A 21,838-nucleotide genomic window follows, 5' to 3' on the forward strand; every position below is an offset into this window, starting at 1 on the left:
AAAGGCAACTAAGTTCACAAACGAAGCAGCTAATAGCTAAAGGGGAGATGAGCCTCTTCTCTTCGAGAAGGAAAACTACTAACTCAAGCCCGGGATGGAATCCCCGTTAGGCGCGAGTAAGGTCCAAGCTGAAATATGTGGTAAACTCCTCAACCTCCAACGGCCAGTTTCCAAGAGGGTAGCACAGGTGCGGGGAATCACAGCGATTTCCTTCATTCCTCAGTCCCTGGTGGTGTGTCTGCCGAGGTGTGCGACAGGGCTGCGTGTCGTCGTGTGTGTCTTTGCTACTTTGGTATTCATCTGCATACAAGAATCTATAGAAAGTTCAAAGTTGTACACATCACTCCTCAAATCACAGAAGAAACGCGAGGAACTTTTAATTGGCAGCCTTTATGCCAATACTTTATGCCGATGACGCAGCCTTTGTTGCTACCTCTGTGAGCTTCAGCTAATGATGGGTCCAATCTCCAAGGCAGAAATTCCACTCGATGGCACGCTGTTGGAGACCACTTTACGACAATAACCGACCATCTTTCGCTCTAGGTAGAGGTTGACAAGGCATCGGCAAGGAAGCTACCACTTTTGGGAAGCTTAGTGCTCGAGTATGGCATAACAGACTCCTGACTACTAAGACCAAGGTGTTAGTCTTTCAGGCTTGTGTATAGACCATACTCTTGTACGAATCCGAGACGTATGCCAAAGTCAAACGCCGTGGCATCTCCTTCTATAAGCGATGCCTGTGTAAGATGTTGGGCATATCATCACAGGTCGTCAAACCAGAGAGTTCTAGAAATCGCTACCCAGTCTGACCATGCTTCTCAAACAGAGGCGACTTCGTTGATGGGGTATATGCACAGGATGGAACCCTCTCGTTTACCACGCCGTGTTCTTCTGGGCACAGTAGCGAATGCCAAGAAAGATGTTGAGAGGTCATTGCTTCGCTTCAAAGACTGCGCCAAGAGGTACTATCAGCTGCAAAAGTGCATGGAGAAGTTAGAAATGAATTCATTGATAAATTCGCCATGCACTTTTGCAGCTGATAGGACATGGCTGCCTTTTAGATCGACTACCGAAACTAGGAGAGGCTTGCTAAGAAACGGAGGGAGTGGCGTAAGTGCATTGAAGATGGTCGCAAGTTCGTCCATGGACCTGGTTTGCGGCACTTGCAGACAATAGGGAAACAAGGTACCGTAGCAAACCGTCTCAATTGGTTGCAAGCTTCCCTTGTCAGCTATGTGGCAAAGTATGTCGCTATCGCATAGGTTGTCGTTATAATTACGTTGAATTTAGTCAGAACGAGTTTTAAGTTCTTTTTTTATTATAAATGTATATTTCGTTTTCTTTCAACCCCTTTTTGCCAAAAGTGGCACTGAAACTTGAGTAGTTCATGTGCTCTGCCTACCCCTTTATGGGATACAGGCGTGATTGTATGAATGTATGTACGTAAATATATATTATTAGTAATTGACAAGGAAGGTCTTTAGTTTTGTCAGATACTGACATTTTCCTTTGGATAATATCATTTATTTCTGATACAAGTGATCATGTTGTTTTGTTTTTATTACCCTAAACGCACATAACTTACTCTGATAAACCTCAAATGAACAGTATTTACACATATGTATTTAGTAAGCTCAAAACCAATACCCATATGTGCACAAAATTAAGAAAAACGAGTATATCTTAATTTGTGACTTATTATTTCCCATTTTTTTTCACACAACATATTTCTTGCTATTTTTGACACATTTTGGATATAAATTGAAATGATGTTTGTACCTAATTCTCTAGTAAATCGATTTTTTGTCTCTCCTGAAAAGTAGCTAAAATGCACATAGCGGAATTGGCAATCTCACCGACGATAATACGATTATGTACAATTGTCAAAGGTAGACATCTGGGGGCCTGCTCCATTTCAGCTTCTTGGCCTTCTTTTTGGTGGAGTCTTGGGAGTTAAGGAACCGCGAGCATCGCACCTTGAACTTCGTGTTTCCGGTCTTCTTCTTCGGAAATCTAAGAAATATATAAAGTTGAATTTGTAAAATAGCTAAATAACAAGAGAATCATAACAAAGAACAATAATCATTGATGGCGTTTTTAAGGTATGAATATTGATAGGTTATTATTGCAAGGTCGATAAAACACATCACATCACTATGCTAAAAAACATAACCTTTCCGAGTTTGAGAAAACTTCCAAAAAATATGCAAAAATCTATACAGAATTGAATAAGATTTGAATTGTATAAACTACTAATATGTACATTTATATTTCTGCCAGGTCGTATCAATAAATATTATCAAAAACTCAAGAAACTTACCGATGAAATGATATAACCTCTTGCGTGTTTTCTTTTCTTCCTGAATGTGATTTGCAACACTTGATCACACAAGCCATAGTCAGAAATGAAACTTGGAACTATCACAAATATACACTGAGCTATTTTTTCCACGATCTATCAGAAATCCTCACAAAATATATAAATATCGTCAAGACGACCATCGAAGTCGCGCTAAAAACTCGAACCAATATAATACGACTATGTACAGTTGTCAAAGATGGAGACCGAGTGTGAAATGACAAACGTTTATTTAATTTTGCCGTATAATAAATGGACCCCAGGTCCGTTTTGACATCAGCATTTAGGGACAACCTTCGAGAAAACGAAAGAAGTTGTGGAATAATGTCTCTTTCGCTCATATAAAAAAGGTAATAGTGTGGTGTGAGTAAGATACATGTCACCGAGCTCTTATTTTAGCATGGCTTCCATGCTTTAGTTATACTTCCGTGAATCTGACAGTTCAAACTGACACTGACAAGACACTGACAGATCTGTCAGTGTCAATTGCATACAATTTTTTTTTAAGATTATGAATTTTTAAGACTGTCTGTGCGGGGAGCCTTAGCCAAGGATAATAGAATTTCTATGGGATTAGCAACTTTTTCTTTCTTAGAGAGCGCGCACACGGGCAACTTTTGGCAGCGACTTTTTTGTCGCTCACATCATCGGTCTGTGGGCTAGTATAAGAGAGCGCGCACACTGCCAACTGTTGACGGCAACTGTTGCGGGCAACTGTTGTCGCGACCATGGCCTAGTATGAAAGTGCGCATACGAGGCGACGCAACTTTTCATACAAATACGAAAGTCGCCGAGCAACTGTTGCCCCCGTAGGCGCGCACCCTGAAAGTGCGCACACGTTGCAACGCAAGTTTTTTGTCTGCGGGTTCGGCAACAAGCCAGCGACGCAACTGTCTCCTTCCCTATTGGTTTCAATGCATATGCGCACACGGCGACAAAATAGTCACCGGTCGGTTGTTATTTTGACAGTAATCACTCAACCGCCTGGGCGAACGTATGTTATTATTCGAAAAAGTCTGTCGTTTAATTGAAGAAGTAGAGGAAAGACCGATTTTATATGACAAGAATTTAAAAGAATATTCCGACAATATTGAGAAAAACGATGCCGGGTTGTAAAATTCTAACTAGTTCAAAACTTTTAAACACTCATTCTGAAGTACCAAAAATTTTTTTTTGGATAGGCTCTCAATTTCATGAAAAAAGAAAAAGTTGCGTCGCTGTCGTTCCCGTGGGCGCACCTTGCAAATTGTCGCGAGGAGCGACGACGACGACAGAGACAAAAAAATCGCCGTGCAACTTTGTCGCCCGTGTGCGCGCACCCTTACCTTGTATCATAGACTAAGAAATTCTATTATCTATACATCACCGACATGACGCTGGCAAATGAAGCCAAAAAAAAAGGAGTCGGAGTCGGATGAGTTTTGATTGTTAGGAGGGCGCCACTGTAATACAAATGCCCAAAATCTAGTACGTGGCGTGGTTAGTTTAGTTTTTCGCCGCCAGCAATTATAATAATGTCATAGACAAGACAATCCAAGTAGTAACTCATATCGTGGAGGTGATAGTGACGCTTGGGTTAAGATTTGCATTAATGTACGTAGTTTGTCTAATAAGTAACATGTTATCTTCTTAGAGTATAATATAAATGTTTGTCGCTGTTTACACGTAGTTAAAACATGTTTTTATTAATCTAGTGACTGCAGATTAAAAAACACAGGTCAGTATCAGATTCATGCTTAGGTATATCATTATATTGTTCAATCCCTATTCAGCACTAAAGTTCATGTTTATTATTTGTTGTTAATCGACTTATTTTGTCAATAGCACGTATTGTTTTATCATACGTTCTCACCGTGTATCGGACGGAATTCAAAATGTAGTCCTTCATCTTCACGGAATACTGTCTTACACGGTGGGCACTTTAGGCCTATAAATTTGTATATGCAATCAAAGTTTTACACTAATGGTTAAAAGCTAGTCCTGAAAATATGATATAAATAGTTAAACTAAACTGTTTACTTTCAAGGGAGGTTAACACGGACACATGACTGCTCAACTACAGCTAAAATAGCTAAATAGTTATTAGTTCTTATCTATTTCAAATCTTCTTTTTAAAATACATACATACAATCACGCCTGTTTCCTAGAGGGGTAGGCAGTGATCACGGATTTCCATTTGCTACGATCCTGACAAACCACTTTCGCTTCACACTTGCTTGTTGGTTTCGAGTGCTTCTGACTGGGCCTTTTTGCAATATTTTCCCCATTTGGTCGAGAAAAGTTTGCCTAGATCTTCCACTTCCAATTGATACTTGCACTCTTTTTCATATATTTACTTTGTTGATCTCACTTATGGTTCTGCAGGATAAACTTAAAATATGTTGCTATAAAACCAAACTGAATACCAAATCATTCCTGTGTACTAAAACATAAGTTTCATAGTTGAATGTTATAAATAATGTGAATTGTGGGCTGGATCACCCTTCACTTGTCACATCTATCAAGTTATTTTTAGATCTACCTAACCACATTGCACAAACAATGAATAATATAAAATTTAGGAGACAATTTTGGCCTTTAAAATCTTATGGACTATTTAGCTAATTTATAATTTTTCTATAAGATATCATTTTAAAGAAGTAAGTGATACTTTATTTGTAAAAATAATCATTTGTATGATTTTCATATTAAATAGCAAAGTCATGAGTTAAAATGTTTTAAAACAAATTTGGCATTTTCAAATTATGAATACAGCAGAATCTCTATAATGACATTGAAGATATATGTCAAATACATCATACTAAGTGGATGTCATGCTAAACATAGTTAATCAGCTTCATACAGTTAAGTTTTTCAAGTAAATCTTCAATTCCACTGAGAAATATGAATTTTCCAAAACTTGTCCCAATTACTAAATTGTGACGGAGAATAAAGATCCAAATAATGTAGGCTCCATGAACACACCAAACACCTTCACAGGAAAAAATGTGGGGACAGCAAAGAAAACCATCAAATCTGTCAGTATAACCGGTCATAGCATCACAATTATAGCTTGTTTCGGTCACAGTAGTTACTAACTACTGATAAAGTCCCCAGACAATGGTGCATCTCTGACATAATACTATTACAGAGGAAAGGAGACCTTCAAGATATTGGAAATTTCAAAATCATTTACCCACATATCACAAAAAATCAATGACAGCCAACCAGTAGAACAGGCAGGCTTCTGTACTAGATATTCAACCATGAACCATATTTATACATTGCAGCAGATATTGGAGAAATATTAAGAATTCAAATACCCCCTGTACATCGCCTTCATCAACTTTTTTTTTAATTTTTTTTTTATTTATTCTGAAAAAAAAAAACAACTTAAACAAATTTTTTACATTAAAAAACTTGCCAAACTGCTACGTTTAATGGCAAACTACACCCAGGCTTTCGACAGCATAACACATAGCTCATTTGGAATGCACTTAGCCTGCAGTGAACAAAACAATAAACATCATCAACATAGTACCAGTAGAGTAAGGTTGGAAATAACGGCTAAAGAGATACCTGTAAGGAGTAAGACAAGGAAACCCATTGTCTCCAAAGCTGTTTATTGCTGTATTGTAAGAATTATTAAAAAATATCAACTGAAGCACTGGTAGCCTAGCGGTAAGTGCGTGCGACTTTCGTTCTGGAGGTCGTGGGTTCGAACCCTGGCTCGCACCAATGAGTTTTTCACTTATGTGCGAATTGTCATTTGATATTTGCCAGTCGCTTTTCGGTGAAGGAAAACATCGTGAGGAAACTGGACTAATTCCAATAAGGTCTAGTTACCCTTCGGGTTGGAAGGTCGGATGGCAGTCGCTTTCGTAAAAACTAGTGCCTACGCCAAATCTTGGGATTAGTTGTCAAAGCGGACCCCAGGCTCCCATGAGCCGTGGCAAATGCCGGGATAACGCAAGGAGGATGATTAAAAGATATCAACTGGAAGAATGAAGGACTGGATAAAGTGCAAGCAACTTTGTCATCTTAGATTTGCAGATACTTGCAGATGAAAGCAGGAAAATTTGCTTATACATGAATATAGGGAAAACTAAAGTGATGACCAACAGTATAGCCCAGCCAATCAAGATCACTGGAAAACAGGTAACAAAGAAGAATATAAGAGCTATGTACACCTTGGCAAGTCTCGTTCTATACAAAGAACAATGAGGATGAAGTGAAGAGAAGGATAAACCATGCATGCCAAAAATACTGGGCTCAGGCAGGCAAGCATTGTCGCGCGATAAATGATAAAACATCAGGCTGTCCCTATCACACTATTTGTAAGTTTGATAGGGACGGCCTGATGTTTTATCATTTATTGCGCAACCATGCTGGCCTGCCTGGAAGAGATACTAAAAGGAGACTACTCCTCAAACCTAAAAAAGTTAATTATGGATACTTGCATTCTGACCCAGCTAGACATATATGGATGCACAAAAAACATCAGAATTAAAATCTTAACATGCAATGGAGAGAAGTATGTTGAAACTCAGGAGAATATATAAAATCAGGAATGAGAAAATGAGGAACAAAACGAAAATGATAGATGCATTTAAACAAGCTCTACTAATATAGTGGAGACGGGCTGGACATCTGTCTAAATATTTTGATATAAGATGGACCTTAAGTGCGTTTTCATATTATTCAATCAGATGTAGGAAGGATTTTAACGGCAAAAAATAAATATGGCGGCTTAAATGTATGGGATACCGGTGCTACATCGGATATCGGATTGGATAATGTGAAAACGCACTAAGAGTAACAAACTGGAAAAGGCCCAGAGTGATGCGAGATTGAGGAAAAACGAATAAACGAGGCTCAGATGACATGGTAAACAATGACAATAGGAAGAAACTGGATGGAAGTGGTGAGAGACAGAGAGAGAGAGAGATGGAAGGGTAGTGAGGAGACTTTATGCCATCAGCCAGCAGGAATCAGTCACTAAGTAGATTCTACTATACCAAGATTTAATTAACTTATGGGTATTTAAGGGTTCCGTTTCAGCCCAAATAGCTAAACGTCATAGCAATTTTACTTGAAAACTATTTAGATCAGTCAATGAATGCTCAAAAGGGGGATCTAGGTGGAATGGCCGAAAGCAGAATGTTTCACTACGGGATGTTGTTAGGGATAGTCAGGAGACATACATACTAAAAGTCCTCGGACTTTGGACGTGAGCTCGAAGAGGGGGGGATGAAAAAGATCCCATTTTTTGGTTTTTTTGCTCATATTTCAAAAACTATGCGTCATACGAAATTTTGGTTTACTACACTTTGAAAGCTTATAAAATTCTCTATAACTTTGATCTAGAAACTTTTTTTTTATTCTTAACCATTATCTAGGTATGAGCTCCTAAAAACTGTTATTTTTTAAAAATCGTCCCCCCCCCCCACTTTTTACTTCATAAATTGCTCCATATCTTGAAAATATTTATCTTAGACAAAAGTTTTCTTAAAAAATCTTGTAGATCATTCAAATACCTGTACCGTTGAATAATTATACGACTTTAAAACGAAATGAAACAACAAATGTATGTGATAAACGTGTAAAATATGTATTTCATGAACATGATTGTATTTACGATGCTGTATAAATGCATTCACACAACATTACAGGTAACAATACAATTAGCTGTACATAAAGGCCTTCTCACACCCACATCTACCACTACTACCATCTGTGTACTGTGGTGCACCGGCAAAATATTAACTTCAGTATTTCTTCCAGAGCAGCTGGTACTTTGGTTTGCACAGGAATCAGTAAGTTGCTTTCGTTCCGTGGCATCGCTCATGGGAGCCTGGGGTCCACTTTGACAACTAATCCCAAGATTTGGCGTAGGCACTAGTTTTACGAAAGCGACTGCCATCTGACTTTCCAACCCGAAGGTTAACTAGGACTTATTGGAATTAGTCCGGTTTCGTCACGATGTTTTCCTTCACCGAAAAGCGACTGGCAAATATCAAATGACATTTCGCACATAAATTCAGAAAATTTTTTTATAATATATAATAATTGGCTGTTTGTTACTAGGGTTATATTGTTTATTCTGAATTGTAAGCTGTTGGTTCTCCAAATAATAAATAATAAATAAATAATAAAAAGTCATTGGTATAAAAGTGTGGAAGGGAGGTAAAAAAGTGTGGAATACTGATACAACTAACTAACTTAGTTTCGGAGGTAAAAATTGCTAATAACAGCTTAAGTTACAATTATGTCCTAACTCTTAAAAGTTTTCTACTACTATTCTACTTTAAATCAAATTTTAACGTAAAAAAAAGGTTTTTATACGTACTTTACGAATACTGGACCAAGTGCGCTAAAATACTCGTATACTGGATCAAGTACTCTTATATCATAAACTGTTGTAAAATTGAAATTCTCATGAATGCAGGAATAACCTCATTTATTTAGTTAAAACAAATCCGAATTTTTATGTTATTACGTAAACAAATATGTTAGTTATGTTACTTTGTACCTTTGCTTTGTTGCTTTGTACCTTTGAACGGCTCTCCTGTAAAATCATGACTTTGCACTTGCCTCAGTATTCTTAGGAGGTATCGATATAACTTGCACGTGTTTTATTTACTCGTTGCCTCTTTGGGCGGGACGGTACTAATCGGTCTTCTTTGTTTGTTTGAAATGTTGTTGGTCTCACACCTTACTACTGTCAACACTGCAATTCTCTATTATAACCTTGTGTGTTACTGTGTTTGTTGTCCCAAATAAATTAAACAAATTGAAACTGTTTCTTCCATGTCGTCTGGATCAGATTTGCAACTGTACGTATCTTAGACAATATCATCAGTGTCTTCCTCTATCCTGGGGGTGTCGTTGACTTTCGATCCGGAGGTCGCGGGTTCGAACCCGGCTCGTACCAATGACTTTTTTCTGAACTTGTGTGCAAAATGTCATTTGATATTTGCCAGTCCCTTTTCGGTGAAGGAAAACATCGTGAGGAAACCGGACTAATTCCAATAAGTCCTAGTTAACCTTCGGGTTGGAAAGTCAGATGGCAGTCGCTTTCGTAAAACTAGTGCCTACGCCAAATCTTGGGATTAGTTGTCAAAGTGGACCCCAGGATTCCATGAGCGATGGCACGGAACGAAAGCAACTTACTGATTCCTGTACAAACCAAAGTACCAGCTGCTCCGGAAGAAATACTGAAGTTAATATTTTGCCGGTGCACCACAGTCCACAGAAGGTAGTAGTGGTAGATGTGGGTGTGAGAAAGCCTTTAAATGTACAGCTAATTGTATTGTTACCTGTTGTGTGAATGCATTTATACAGCATCGTAAAATCGTAATACAATCATGTTCATGAAATACATATTTTACACGTTTATCTCATACATTTGTTGTTTCATTTCGTTTTAAAGTCGTATAATTATTCAACGGTACATGACACAGAAGCATATGTACACATATTAATGAAAGGTATTTGAATGATCTACAAGATTTTTTAAGAAAACTTTTGTCTAAGATAAATATTTTTCAAGATATGGAGCAATTTATGAAGTAAAAAGTGGGGGGGGGGGGGACGATTTTAAAAAAAATTAACAGTTTTTAGGAGCTCATACCTAAGATAATGGTTAAGAAAAGAAAAAAGTTTCTAGATCAAAGTTATAGAGAATTTTATAAGCTTTCAAAGTGTAAACCAAAATTTCATATGACGCATAGTTTTTGAAATATGAGCAAAAAACCAAAAAATGGGACCTTTTTCATCCCCCCCTCTTCGAGCTCACGACCAAAGTCCGAGGACTTTTAGTATGTATGTCTCCTGACTATCCCTAACAACATCTAGAATCGTTCGTTGACCAAGCTAATTAGGTACATTTTGATAAGATTCGGAACATAGGTGTGTTTTGTAAGGTGCTACTTATTTTGGAATGAAATTGTATTAAATAATATTTTTTAAGGGTTCCATATATGTAATTAAAATGTGGCACATCATCATGCTTCTAGCGCTATCCCGGCATTTGCTACGGCTCATAGGAGCCTGGGGTCCGCTTTGACAACTAATCCCAAGATTTGGCGTAGGCAACTAGTTTTACGGAAGCGATTGCTATCTGACCTTCCAATCCGAAGGGTATTAACTAGGCTTTATTGGAATTTGGAATTAGTCCGATTTCCTCACGACGTTTTCCTTCACCGAAAAGCGACTGGCAAATGGGTGATTCTAAGTTAAGAGGTAATACGTTGTATGGAGTGACGGCGCGGACTTTTTTTTTGTTTTTTACCTATTTGTTTATTTGTATTAGTTAAAACTGCAAATTTGAAGTGTTTACAAAGAGGACCAGTCAATTTATTTGTTTTATCGTGTTTTATAAGTGACCAGGGGAAATACTCAGTCCAGGGGAGATACTGTTGCACAGGGGAGGATACTTTGTGACCAGGGAAGAGACAGTTGTATGAAAAATTTAGTTTAATTTTTTAAAAATTAATTTTATTTATCGTTTTTATTATAATTATTGATTATTTATACTCAGACTTTACATTTCATAACATTCTTACAGCAAGAAAAGTGATAATTCCTTAATGAGTTGTCTTATTTTTCACTTCTCCATATTATCCATTAAAACAAAAATAATTTGAATGTACAATCAATAGGCAACAATTAAACAAAAACCTATCCTTTTAATATCAGTATTAAACCTTTTTATTAAACAGCTTCATGAAAATTTCATATGAAGTTTAATGTGAATGTGCCCTCTTTTTTTCTTAATAGTTGCATTTTTCTGGAAAGAAAACCTTCTATCGTAAAGCTATAATAAAAATAGGTACAACGCTAAACAAAGGTTAAGAGATAACGGAAATAAAAATAATCAAAACTAGTACAAAAGTGTCTCCTCTGGACAGAAGTATCTCCCCTGGCATCAAAAAAGCCAGGGGAAATACGTCAGGGGAGATACATTTTCGATGAAAATCAAAAATAGCTGTAAAAGTGTTTCTCGTACGCAATTCATAAACAAACGTAACAATATATTCAACATTTACAGTGGATATTGTTATATATATTAGTATTTGAACAAATGATTGTGAAATAAAAGTGACCAGAGGAAAGACTGCATTCACTCAACATTTCTGTACCCAGCGAGTGCTGTGGCCGAAACAACCAATAAAACGGATGCATAGTTGCCTTACGCGCCTCTTGACGGTAACTTCACATAACACCCTGTTTATTAGAGGACAAAACCTCCACAGATTAACAAATTAAACCGACTTTTGAAGGAAAACTAAAAAGCCAGGGGACGAGACACGAAACGAGGAGGACAAAGTTTGGAGTTCATATTTGTTGTAAAATACAGAAATATAAGAAATTCCACTCATAAAATACTGTTCCCTAGTTATTTATGTTTGTAAAATTAAGGCTATTAAAATAATAAGTGAATTTTAACAAAGTCATAATTACTTATTTACAAATAAATTCGGTTGGGGGACAGGCCAGGGGAGAGACATTTTTCCTACATTAGAGCTGATTGTGACTAATTTACATAAATTTCTGTAATAATTTTGGGTGTCCATGTAGAAAACATTTAGTTTTATGAAATAAATATTTTTATTATGAAGTTTTATCTTGAAAAAATATATTTTTCAGTACAGATGGTCGTTTTTTTTTTAACTTCGGAGAGCCATCTGTACTGAAAAACGTCGTTCGATACACGTGCGAAAAGGAAATTCGTAACTCGTGTCGATTTAAAACACTCCCTTCGGTCGTGTTTTAATTTATCGCCACTCGTTTCGAACTTCCTCTTTTTCGCACTTGTATCGAAATGTACTATTATTGTCAGTGCCGTCGAAAGTACCTCTTAACTTAGAATCACCCAAATATCAAATGACATTTCGCACATAAGTTGCTAAAAACTCATCGGTACGAGCCACGGAAAGTCGCACGATCTTACCGCTAGGCCACCAGCCCGCGTATCATGATTCCAATTTTATCACTTATCCACGTGGATAAAGCATCCGTCACGCTTTGGCAAGTATGTCAGTGTGAGAGTGACAGTTGTCTTATCCACGTGGACAAGTGATAAAATTGGAAGCATGATACGCCGGCAGCGCTTCGTTAAAATGTGGCACACCCACAGATGTCATATACAGATGTATGTATACCATAGATCAAGCAAACGTATCTACTTAGCGTGTCAAATGAACACAGTGAAATCCACTGAGTTGTCCGTCTTTACTCGCAGCTTGCAGCTTTCGGGCGTCAATTTTTGTAAGTTGAAGTCAACCAAAACATAAAAAATGCCTCGTTACGTGATATTCAATTGCAACAACACAAAAATTATGAACAATCAAGAGCCTGAGACATATTTAAAATTACAGGCAAGAATCAACTTCAGTACAAAATTTGACACGCTCGGCCCCTATACAAATATATGAATTTGTTTCTTCTATCTAAATTAAGTTCTGTGGGCACACCAATCGATCGGTTATCAAAAATAATATAAATGTTGCTAAAATAGTTCTTTGATCCAGTAAATACTTTTGGAGATACCACTCTCAAATCTAAAAAAGATTATCTCTAACTTTTGAATCTATTGAAAAGTAAGAAAATATTTCAGGACATAAAGCTTCAAAATGCTTCTTATGGAATGAGTAAAGCATAAATTCGAAACTAGTACAGTCGAGTTCATAAATACGTGTACATTTTTTCACCTTATTGCAACAAGTTAAGGTGGAGAAATGTACATATGTTTATGAACTCAACTGTACTACAAAAATAAATATAGTTTCTTTTTTGATTGTTCGTTTATTTCATACAAACTGCGAGTGAGACACCTGTCCAATAGTTATTTGTTTTGCAAGGGGGCAAAGTAGTTGTTTAACCGCACGTGCCAATATTGATACCTGAGCAAGCGAAAGATTCCAATATTGAACCGCGAGCGTAGCGAGTGGTTCAAAAAGTGGAATCTTGAGCGTTGCGAGGGTATCAAGGCACGAACGTTAAACAAACTTTGCCACCGAGTGAAACACAAAATTTTTCACCACACCAACACGAACAAAATACTGACTATAAAACATCAAAATAAATCAAATCCGTAAATTTATTTAATATTTATGATTGAAAATCATCATTTAAAGGTAAAATGTAGCAGCCAGATTAAGACATCGCGTTAAAATTTGTATGAAATTACTTTGCCCCCTTGTGGATAAAATGCAATTTTGCTATCTGTTTTCGAATAGCAAAGAAAGCCTTTACCAGTTGGTGTGGTGAAAAGTTTTTTTTTATCTCATGAATGTGAACACACCTTTTAGCCAAATGTACCCTACCCAATCTGTCTGGGGATGGGTATATACGTTCGTGGTATACCTCATTTTTTTAGCATTAGAGAGAACGTAAAAGCACAAAGCACGAGGTCTTTTATATGAAGCACAACTGTCATTCATAAACTGTCAGTATCATAAACAGACATTTTAATAAAATACTCTATTGTTTTATACGTACACTAAAATTATAAAATTGTGTTTTAGATTTATATATAAATAATACTTACAATTATATGTACATTTAATTTGAAAGTATTTGTTTTAATATGTATTATTTATAATTTCCTAATTTAATTCTGGAAAGGTTGCACATTAAAAAACCTAAATAAGCAGACATTTGGAACTATCGGTTCATTTTATGAGCTGCCTATGTGTTGTCAGTGGTAATTATTTATTTATACATATTAGGTACATTATTTTTTGTATTATCGTATAGAATTTTATGACACGAGCATTTATTTTGTTACTTTGGCGGCATTCGACTGTGATTACCTACTGCAATAGATCAGCCAGAGGCCCAAGTGGCTTGCAAAAACACCGTCACATAGTCCTCTGAATGTTAGTGTCTTGAATAAATAAATAATCACTCCAATATTGTTTAGCAAATAATCAAATGATGCAGTTGATATACCTACGGGTGCATATTTAAAGTCACATACAGGTCGAACGCGATTAATTAACATTACTTTATATAATAATTAAATTAAGACGATACGGTAGGGGTCAATTCTCCATACAAACGCTCTCAACTATTTCCTCCCTGGTTTTTGAAGATAGAGCAATGATTTTTTCAAAACAGATTGTTATTATTTTTATCTGTGTCAGACCGTTTTGATTTTTTTGATATTCTGCTTTTTAAAGATTCTAGAGCCAATCAAAAATTTCCAATAACGGCCTTTTTCATTGTGGCGCAAAAAAAGGTGTGATACTCAAGATTGGTAACAATCAACCAAAAAAGCTAAACGGTCCGACATAGATTATTTCATTGTTATTCAGATTCTCAAATTTCGTTCCGATTGATTAAGTTTTGAAGGAGGAAAGAGTCGAGAGGGGAACCTCGATTTTAAAGATTTTTTAAAATATCTTTTGACTGAGTTGTTCTTAATGGACAATTTTTTTTCGATAAATCTAGTTAATAACACTTGTATATTTAACCGAAATTCCCAAGTTGAAAGGGGGGCTCCTTTCCATTTTAGCATTTTCGCTACCGTATCCTCTTAATTTATTTTTTTAAATATGTGTACAAAGCGCGAGAACTTAGTGTTACGAGTATATTTCAAACCCGGGTGCAATTAAAAAGAAATCTAAAAATAACTAATATTGACCTGTTATGTTCTCGTTCTGGTTAAAATTCTTAACATCTAATATTTGTCCTAAGAAGATAGGTTGACGACGACTGCTTCTTTGTTTACCAAATTTCTTATTCTAAAAAAACGAGGTATAGCAACAGGCTCATGATTAGGCCGGCAACAGACAGTCGTAAAATTCATAATCTAAAAAAATCATAATTCATAATGCACGAAGTTCCATACAATTTTGCAACTGTCCACACACACTTATGATTTTTCAGATTGATCTGGTAGATTGTATTGTATACAAATCTTCTTTTTCAGATTATGAATTTTAAGACTGTCTATTGCCGGTCTTACGGTTCGTTACTACCAAAATATAAGACCATGTTCTTAGAATGTCGCAAGGTTAAAACGGATTAGTAGTAAAATGTCTAAAATTACGAAAATACCCATTTTCTGCAGGTAACCAAAATTCAAAATAACACTTTCTCAGAATATCTAAAATTTTATTTACAGTGTACTGCTTGCACTGTGTTTTATTAATTATCATTAACTTTCGTATTCATTTAGTTAATAAATGCTAACTATTTATGAAAAACTGTAAAAATACAGTTTTCATGGATACTGCATTTTAGGCATGTTGAAAAAGTGAAGTTTTGGTATTAAGTTAATTTGACTTTTAGACATTTTGGGAATACGGTTATTTGAGAAGTAGGCTTAAGTCATTTCAAGCTTTAGAAATTTTGAGACTAATCTGTTTTGGTCACAATGCCGTTTTAGGAATATGGTATTTTAAAATTTGATTGTAACGAACCGTAATCAGGCTCATTTATAAATAATAATTTAGTAAAACCATCACCAATTGAATGTAGCTCTAATGTTTTCATTACACTAGGCAGCATTACCACATTGAGTTGAGTTATGGATAGAGTAAATTGAGTGAAAAGAAATAATAGTATATTGTGCAACAAGGGAGGTAGAGGGGATTTTGTCTGCGAGTGTTAAAACTCGCGACAGCCGCAGGCTGGAGAGAGTTATAGACACGAGTTTACAAAATCCTTACCTCCTGAGTTACACACAATGTTTTTCATCACATTTGAGAGGAAAACACAGAGAAAAAAAAACATAAGGCAAAACCTTCAATGAATGGCGGTGTTGTACTGCCCGTTGCTATGGCAACGCGGTCAAGCGCAAATCGAGATGGCCGTCACAATTTTCTGCCAGATTGCAAATTATAACGATTTATCTAAGGTCAGTCGGGGTAATAGTAACTACGGGACAATTGTAACTAATCGAAATATCTTCCATATTTTACATCATTTACTGTAGTTCCATATATGTCCAGATAGCGTATAAGCTCTTTCATAATTTCACCGTAGATGGTGTTGATAGTCCTAATGATCTCTGATCTACACGACCGTGAAGTTTTCGACGAAATTGGTAGTATGCGCGTGAGAGACAGCCTCTCAAACATTCTATAAAAAATATGGTTTTAATGTTAGTTAACATTTTTTCTACAGTTAGTTGCATAATTATAAACTTTTTTATATTTGTATGTCCTTCAATCTTCTGATTTTCATGTTTTAATAGTATTTAAGCGATAGTTAAATTGCCCCCCTTAAATTGCGATGGAGGCTAATTTCGACTATTTGGTAGTTTTAATTGCCCCGCCATATTTTATATGAAAATCAACAACACTAGTGATGTACTCGATTCGAGGTTTTGTATCCATATTAATACCTCATTTAGTGACTCTGGCTCTGGAAGGGGCTAAAAGTATATTTTTATTGAAAGTCAGTGTGTATTATCGATTATTTTAAGCATTTATTGGTCTGATTATGAACAGAGAATAAGGTGTGCGCGGGTGGGTACACGGTATGCACCTATAGACACAGTATCGACAGATTTCTAATAGGCACTATTCCCATCACTACTTAGTATGGAGACCAGTTTTAATTAACCCGCTGATATCTTGTAAGTGTTTTTTTACACAAACCGACAGACCTACATAAAAATGAGTGTTTAAGTTAGGTTCCTTACGTCTTGACAAACCACATGATATCCGGTTTATCAGTGTAAGTTCACCGTAACGAAACTTATTATCAATAGTTGGAATTTCCCCTCGGCGGGGTAATTATAACTATTTCTGCCATCTCATATAAAAATCGTATTTTAAATTATACGGAATCAATTCAATTCATCAATTGTCATTATAATTACCGTTGATAGTAGTTTTAGGCAGTCAAAGTTGTACTTTATATTTTAGTAGTCGCAGTTCCCCCGCTTGACCTTACTTGAAATTTACAAAATAAATGTAAACACACACTGAAACAATTGTAAAACATCAATAAAATGCATTTTTCATACCGTATAATATTTTTTTATATAAAATTTAGTTGTACAAAAAAAATCCTTGGCTGATTGAAACATCCTTTGCCTGAAGTATTGTACGGATTGTATTAATTTTTAAAACTAAATCCATTACTCCCGTGGGAATAAAATAGTACATTATTCTTCAGTACACGTAGACGCAATGAAACCTTTAAACAGCAAATGTGATGAGAAATATGTTTTTTTTTTTTTTTTTCATAAAATCATAACATTATTGATGTGTCGACATCAACAGTGTTTTCAATAAAATATTTTGCTACTTTAGTGAATGTGCTCCGAGTTAGCTTGATTATGCTTAGTACTCTTACTTAATGAGACTTTTTGTGATATGTTTTGCTAAAATTTTTTGTTTTTCTATAGACACATGAATATAAATTAATTTCTTTAGGCATTGCATAATTTTAAAATAAAGCAAAATTCTATGTATAGTACCGGGGGTGGCTCACTTCGCGATTTTATCGCCGCGCTACAAGTACATGCTGGCGGCCGCGAGTTCGCGGTCTATTCAATGGTTGGCGCGCGTTCTCGCGGAACGCACGTTAGTTTACGTCGCTAGTTTTTTAAGCATCATAATTATGCGATGTCCGCGCGTGTATTGATCAATTATGCTTAGTTAAATAAACATCATAACTAAAACAAATACCATAGGATATTTCTACACAGATGTACTATGGACTAAGTCCCACGGAAAAGCTCAATAAGGCTTGTAATGTTGGAACTTAAACACAAATATATAAATACTGTATAGGTATATACCCAGAAAGTACCCAAGACTTGATTATAATAGTACAAACTTTTATCAGAGTATTAATTCGTTAGGCATTCCGTATTTGTTTTAAATAATCCATAGGCAACCCTAATGTCGGTCGCTGCTCGCGTGCGGTTCATTTCTTTATAAGAATAATTGAGTAGGCACAAAAAGGTTGCCTTTCGTGAACATCAAAGCAGTGGGCCTTCTGTACCTGTACTATTATATATTCTGTGGTAGTATAGTCAAGTTCAAAAATATCGGTGTACACATCTTACTCCAAAATATGTCCGATAGCATCTTAGACCGGTGTAATAAGAGCGTAGTACATACTGTATTTATGAGGATTTTTTCGAGGTCAGGTGGGGTAAGGGGGACTATGGGGGAAGGGAAACACTGATCGGTAACTCTGAATTCATAGACTATAGCTGGGTCATTTGTTGGTCGGTAAGGTACTACCTAGGATTTAGTTATAAAACAAAAACAAAAATAGCGCTAAGTCTAAGGAGTGTGCGTCCTTGACAAAAACAAAAAATCAGTTGTCGTGCTACAAGACCACGAGTTGGACGAGTATTATTTATGTAGTGATTTGTGTAGCAAAAAGTTATGTCCGAAGACTTTTGATATCTGTAAATATTACTTTATATGTTGAATGTTCATGTTATGTATTTGAATTTGAGAAAACTATACTATAAATATGGAAATTTAACGTGATTAATAACACAACCTATAAATGACATACCGGGGTAACGGGAACTACCATAGCCGGGTTAAGTGGAACATATGTTTCCTTTTCCCGATTTCAGGGGTCATGAACATTTTCAGAGACACATATTATATAAGTACAGAAATTTTGTATTGATCCAAGCTTCAGTATTTTAAATACGAATAATTACTAATAATTAAAAATCGTTTTGAAATTTGCAATTCCGAAAATCGAATTTTCGAACAAAACTTGTAAAAAAAATCGTTAAAAATAATCTTTTTATATTTTTTAGTTAACAACCCCTGTCTCAAGCCCATATGTTCCCCTTACCCCGAATTTCAATTTACGTAAATATTTTCTATTTTAAACTATATGTCAAAGAACCAAAGTCTCCATTTGATTGATGATATTTTTTTTTAATTTACATTTCCGGTATAATCCGCACTAGCGCCAATACTTTGAGATTTTAGAGAAGTGTTTCCCTTACCCCAAAACTCGGGAAAGGGAAACGGCAGGACCAGCCTAAACATTTTATCAATTTTCAGCTACATGCATTAAAGCTAGTTTAAAAATTCATTTAACCCTAGAAAGCAGACTTAAAAAAGCATACTTTGTGTCGGTCAAGATGAATATACGACATTAAATAAAGTGATTAGAGCTTGATATAAAATATAAAAAATGAAGTATGTTTCCCTTACCCCACCTGACCTATACACCTGACATATTTTTGCACTTGGCAGACGTTTCTGCATTATATGAAATAAGCTAAAGTGTATTTCTATTTTCATATTTTACGGAGTATTTTATCAAAGTAATCCTTTAGTATATTTATAATTTTTTATGTGTGAATATGCAGATAAAATACTGATATGTTTTTTAGTTCAACTTTCCTTGATTACAAATTGTGTTGAATACAAATTGTATGTGGAGGTAGTTTAAGTATAAAGTTTGTGATCACATAATTGTGTAACCTTGAATTTAGGACACCGTAATGTAAGTATTTTGAGCTAAGGATGTTGTAAGTATCAATTTCCTTAATAAATAATCTGATAAACTGAATTAAAGAGCAACATCATTTTAGCTTTGTGATTTGTGTTACAGTAACAGCAGCAGGAGAGAGAAGATTGTGCTTGAGTGGAATTAAGTTAATTAGGAATAGTTTATGACCGTTTAAGGTCATAAACTGACAAGTGTAGTGCTTCAGTATGGACCTCCCTGACTGCCCTCCTGGAGCAGAAGGCTATCAAGACTCTGTCACCGAAGTTCCCAAGAAGCCAGATCTTGAAGATTCTTCTTGCACTAAGGTAAATATCCATTACACTATTGTCTTATATATATTTTTTATAACTAACATTTTTTTATAATTTAGATAAAATAGAAACCTAATAAACCGTAACAGTAACAGGAGTATAAGTAGGTACTTAACCTACATTTCCCCAGACTATTTTAATCATCTAGTTTTATCCACTCAAACTTTATTTCAAATAAAGTATGCCGGTCTTGCCCGCACTGACATTAAGTGTATTTTTATATTATTACTTATTAGACTAAGATTGTATATAGTTATATGCAAGTGGCCTCCTTTTTATTCATAGTTTGGTATTGGTATACATAATACTATATTTTACAATAACCAAGATTGCAACACCCGAAATTATTCCGGCAGCCAAAGTTCCGGGAGTTCTGTTCCAAGTTCCATGAAGTTACGTTCCTTTGGTACAATATTAGTACAGTCTAAATCATAAGAGTGCGTCATATATTTTTCAACACACTTGCCCATAACAAGGATATTATTTAACCGTTTTTAGGCTCAAGTGAGGAAATTGTACACGCCTGGCTTACTACATTATGCATTATCGCGCTTTTGCGGTGATGCATGATAACCCAATAGAGTTGAGATTGAAACTAGCCGCCAATATAATGCCATTTCGCTTTGAACGGAATAAACATAAACAAACTGCTGTCACTGTCAAAGTAACACAATGCAATTCAAGTAAGAGGTTCTCAAAGTAAGGGCCGACAGAAAAACAAATATCTTATAACTGTTTATTAACGATCACTATTACACACTCAAAGTAATGAATCGAGGTAGCTTAGACCCCGATAAAAGATGGAGTAGTTTTTATCTATAATCATCAACATCAATCGATTTAAAATCGGCCCAGAAGTGACGAAGTTCTGTTATAGCAGATATTTACAAAAACACTAATTAAATTGATAACCACCTTATTATACACCACCGTATTTGAAGACGGTTTAATTAGCCATTAAAATTGACTACCACCTAGTCTGGAAAGTAGGTGAAAAATAATGTTTACCGGCCCGCTACTTGGTCGCCCAGGTACATTTCCATAGTGATACCAGTGCAATAAACAAACTACCCGACAAGAACAGCTTTTTATTTTCAATAAATCAAAACGTGTTAAAATTTAGTTTCGTTTAATTAGAGTCATTATTTGTATAAAGGAATCGAATGGTGCACATTTTTTATGGCACAGGCATTGAGGTATAAATGTCCTCTTAGTATAAAAATATCTGCATTCCGTGTTTTTTCTGTCGTATTTATACATAGGGTTACCTCAGTCCTCGCGGCTCGCGTGTTTTATTTAACAACAAGGAAATCCTTCAATGTTTTGGTTGTTAGTCATTTTTATGATTTAAGTGTGTGTGAATACCATTACTTAAATGGGATGTATTTCTTGGTAAGTATGATCTTTGACAAAACGAAAAAATTACTGTTTATTTTATGAATAAAGCAATAAAGGATTGGATCTGTTTTATTTGTGATATATCCTACCAATATAGTTTTTACCATTTCACGAATGACCCCGCGGTTTTGTTAATTATCACACGGCTGTGAATTGCTAGTGTGTTAAAATTAAAATGCTGACTCGTTAACACATTCACTGCCAACAATGCTTATACATATGTACCATCGACAACACTGTTAGCTGTACATTTGTAATCCTTATTACAAGCGCATAAATAAAGTCTACCGATGGTTAGCTAAGAGTGTTGCTGTTAGAACATATTCGT

General features: G+C 35.6%; 1 protein-coding gene across 4 annotated transcripts in view; it reads left to right on the forward strand.

Annotated features, from left to right (window-relative positions):
* Positions 1 to 3,846: 3,846 nt before the first annotated feature.
* Positions 3,847 to 21,838, forward strand: part of LOC125241602 (uncharacterized protein CG7065-like) — a 161,195-nt gene continuing 143,203 nt past the window's right edge. For 2 of the 4 annotated variants that reach the window (XM_048150160.1, XM_048150163.1), the window contains exons 1-2: positions 3,890 to 4,076; positions 19,904 to 20,106. In XM_048150160.1, coding sequence (XP_048006117.1) covers positions 20,008 to 20,106 — 99 coding nt within the window. In that variant the 5' untranslated portion in view covers positions 3,890 to 4,076; positions 19,904 to 20,007. Of the gene's footprint in view, positions 4,077 to 19,903; positions 20,107 to 21,838 lie in introns of all 4 variants that reach the window. The other 2 variants (XM_048150161.1, XM_048150162.1) reach the window with 2 other exon arrangements.

This window comes from Leguminivora glycinivorella, chromosome Z (assembly GCF_023078275.1).
Source record: "Leguminivora glycinivorella isolate SPB_JAAS2020 chromosome Z, LegGlyc_1.1, whole genome shotgun sequence".
Taxonomy (NCBI): domain Eukaryota; kingdom Metazoa; phylum Arthropoda; class Insecta; order Lepidoptera; family Tortricidae; genus Leguminivora; species Leguminivora glycinivorella.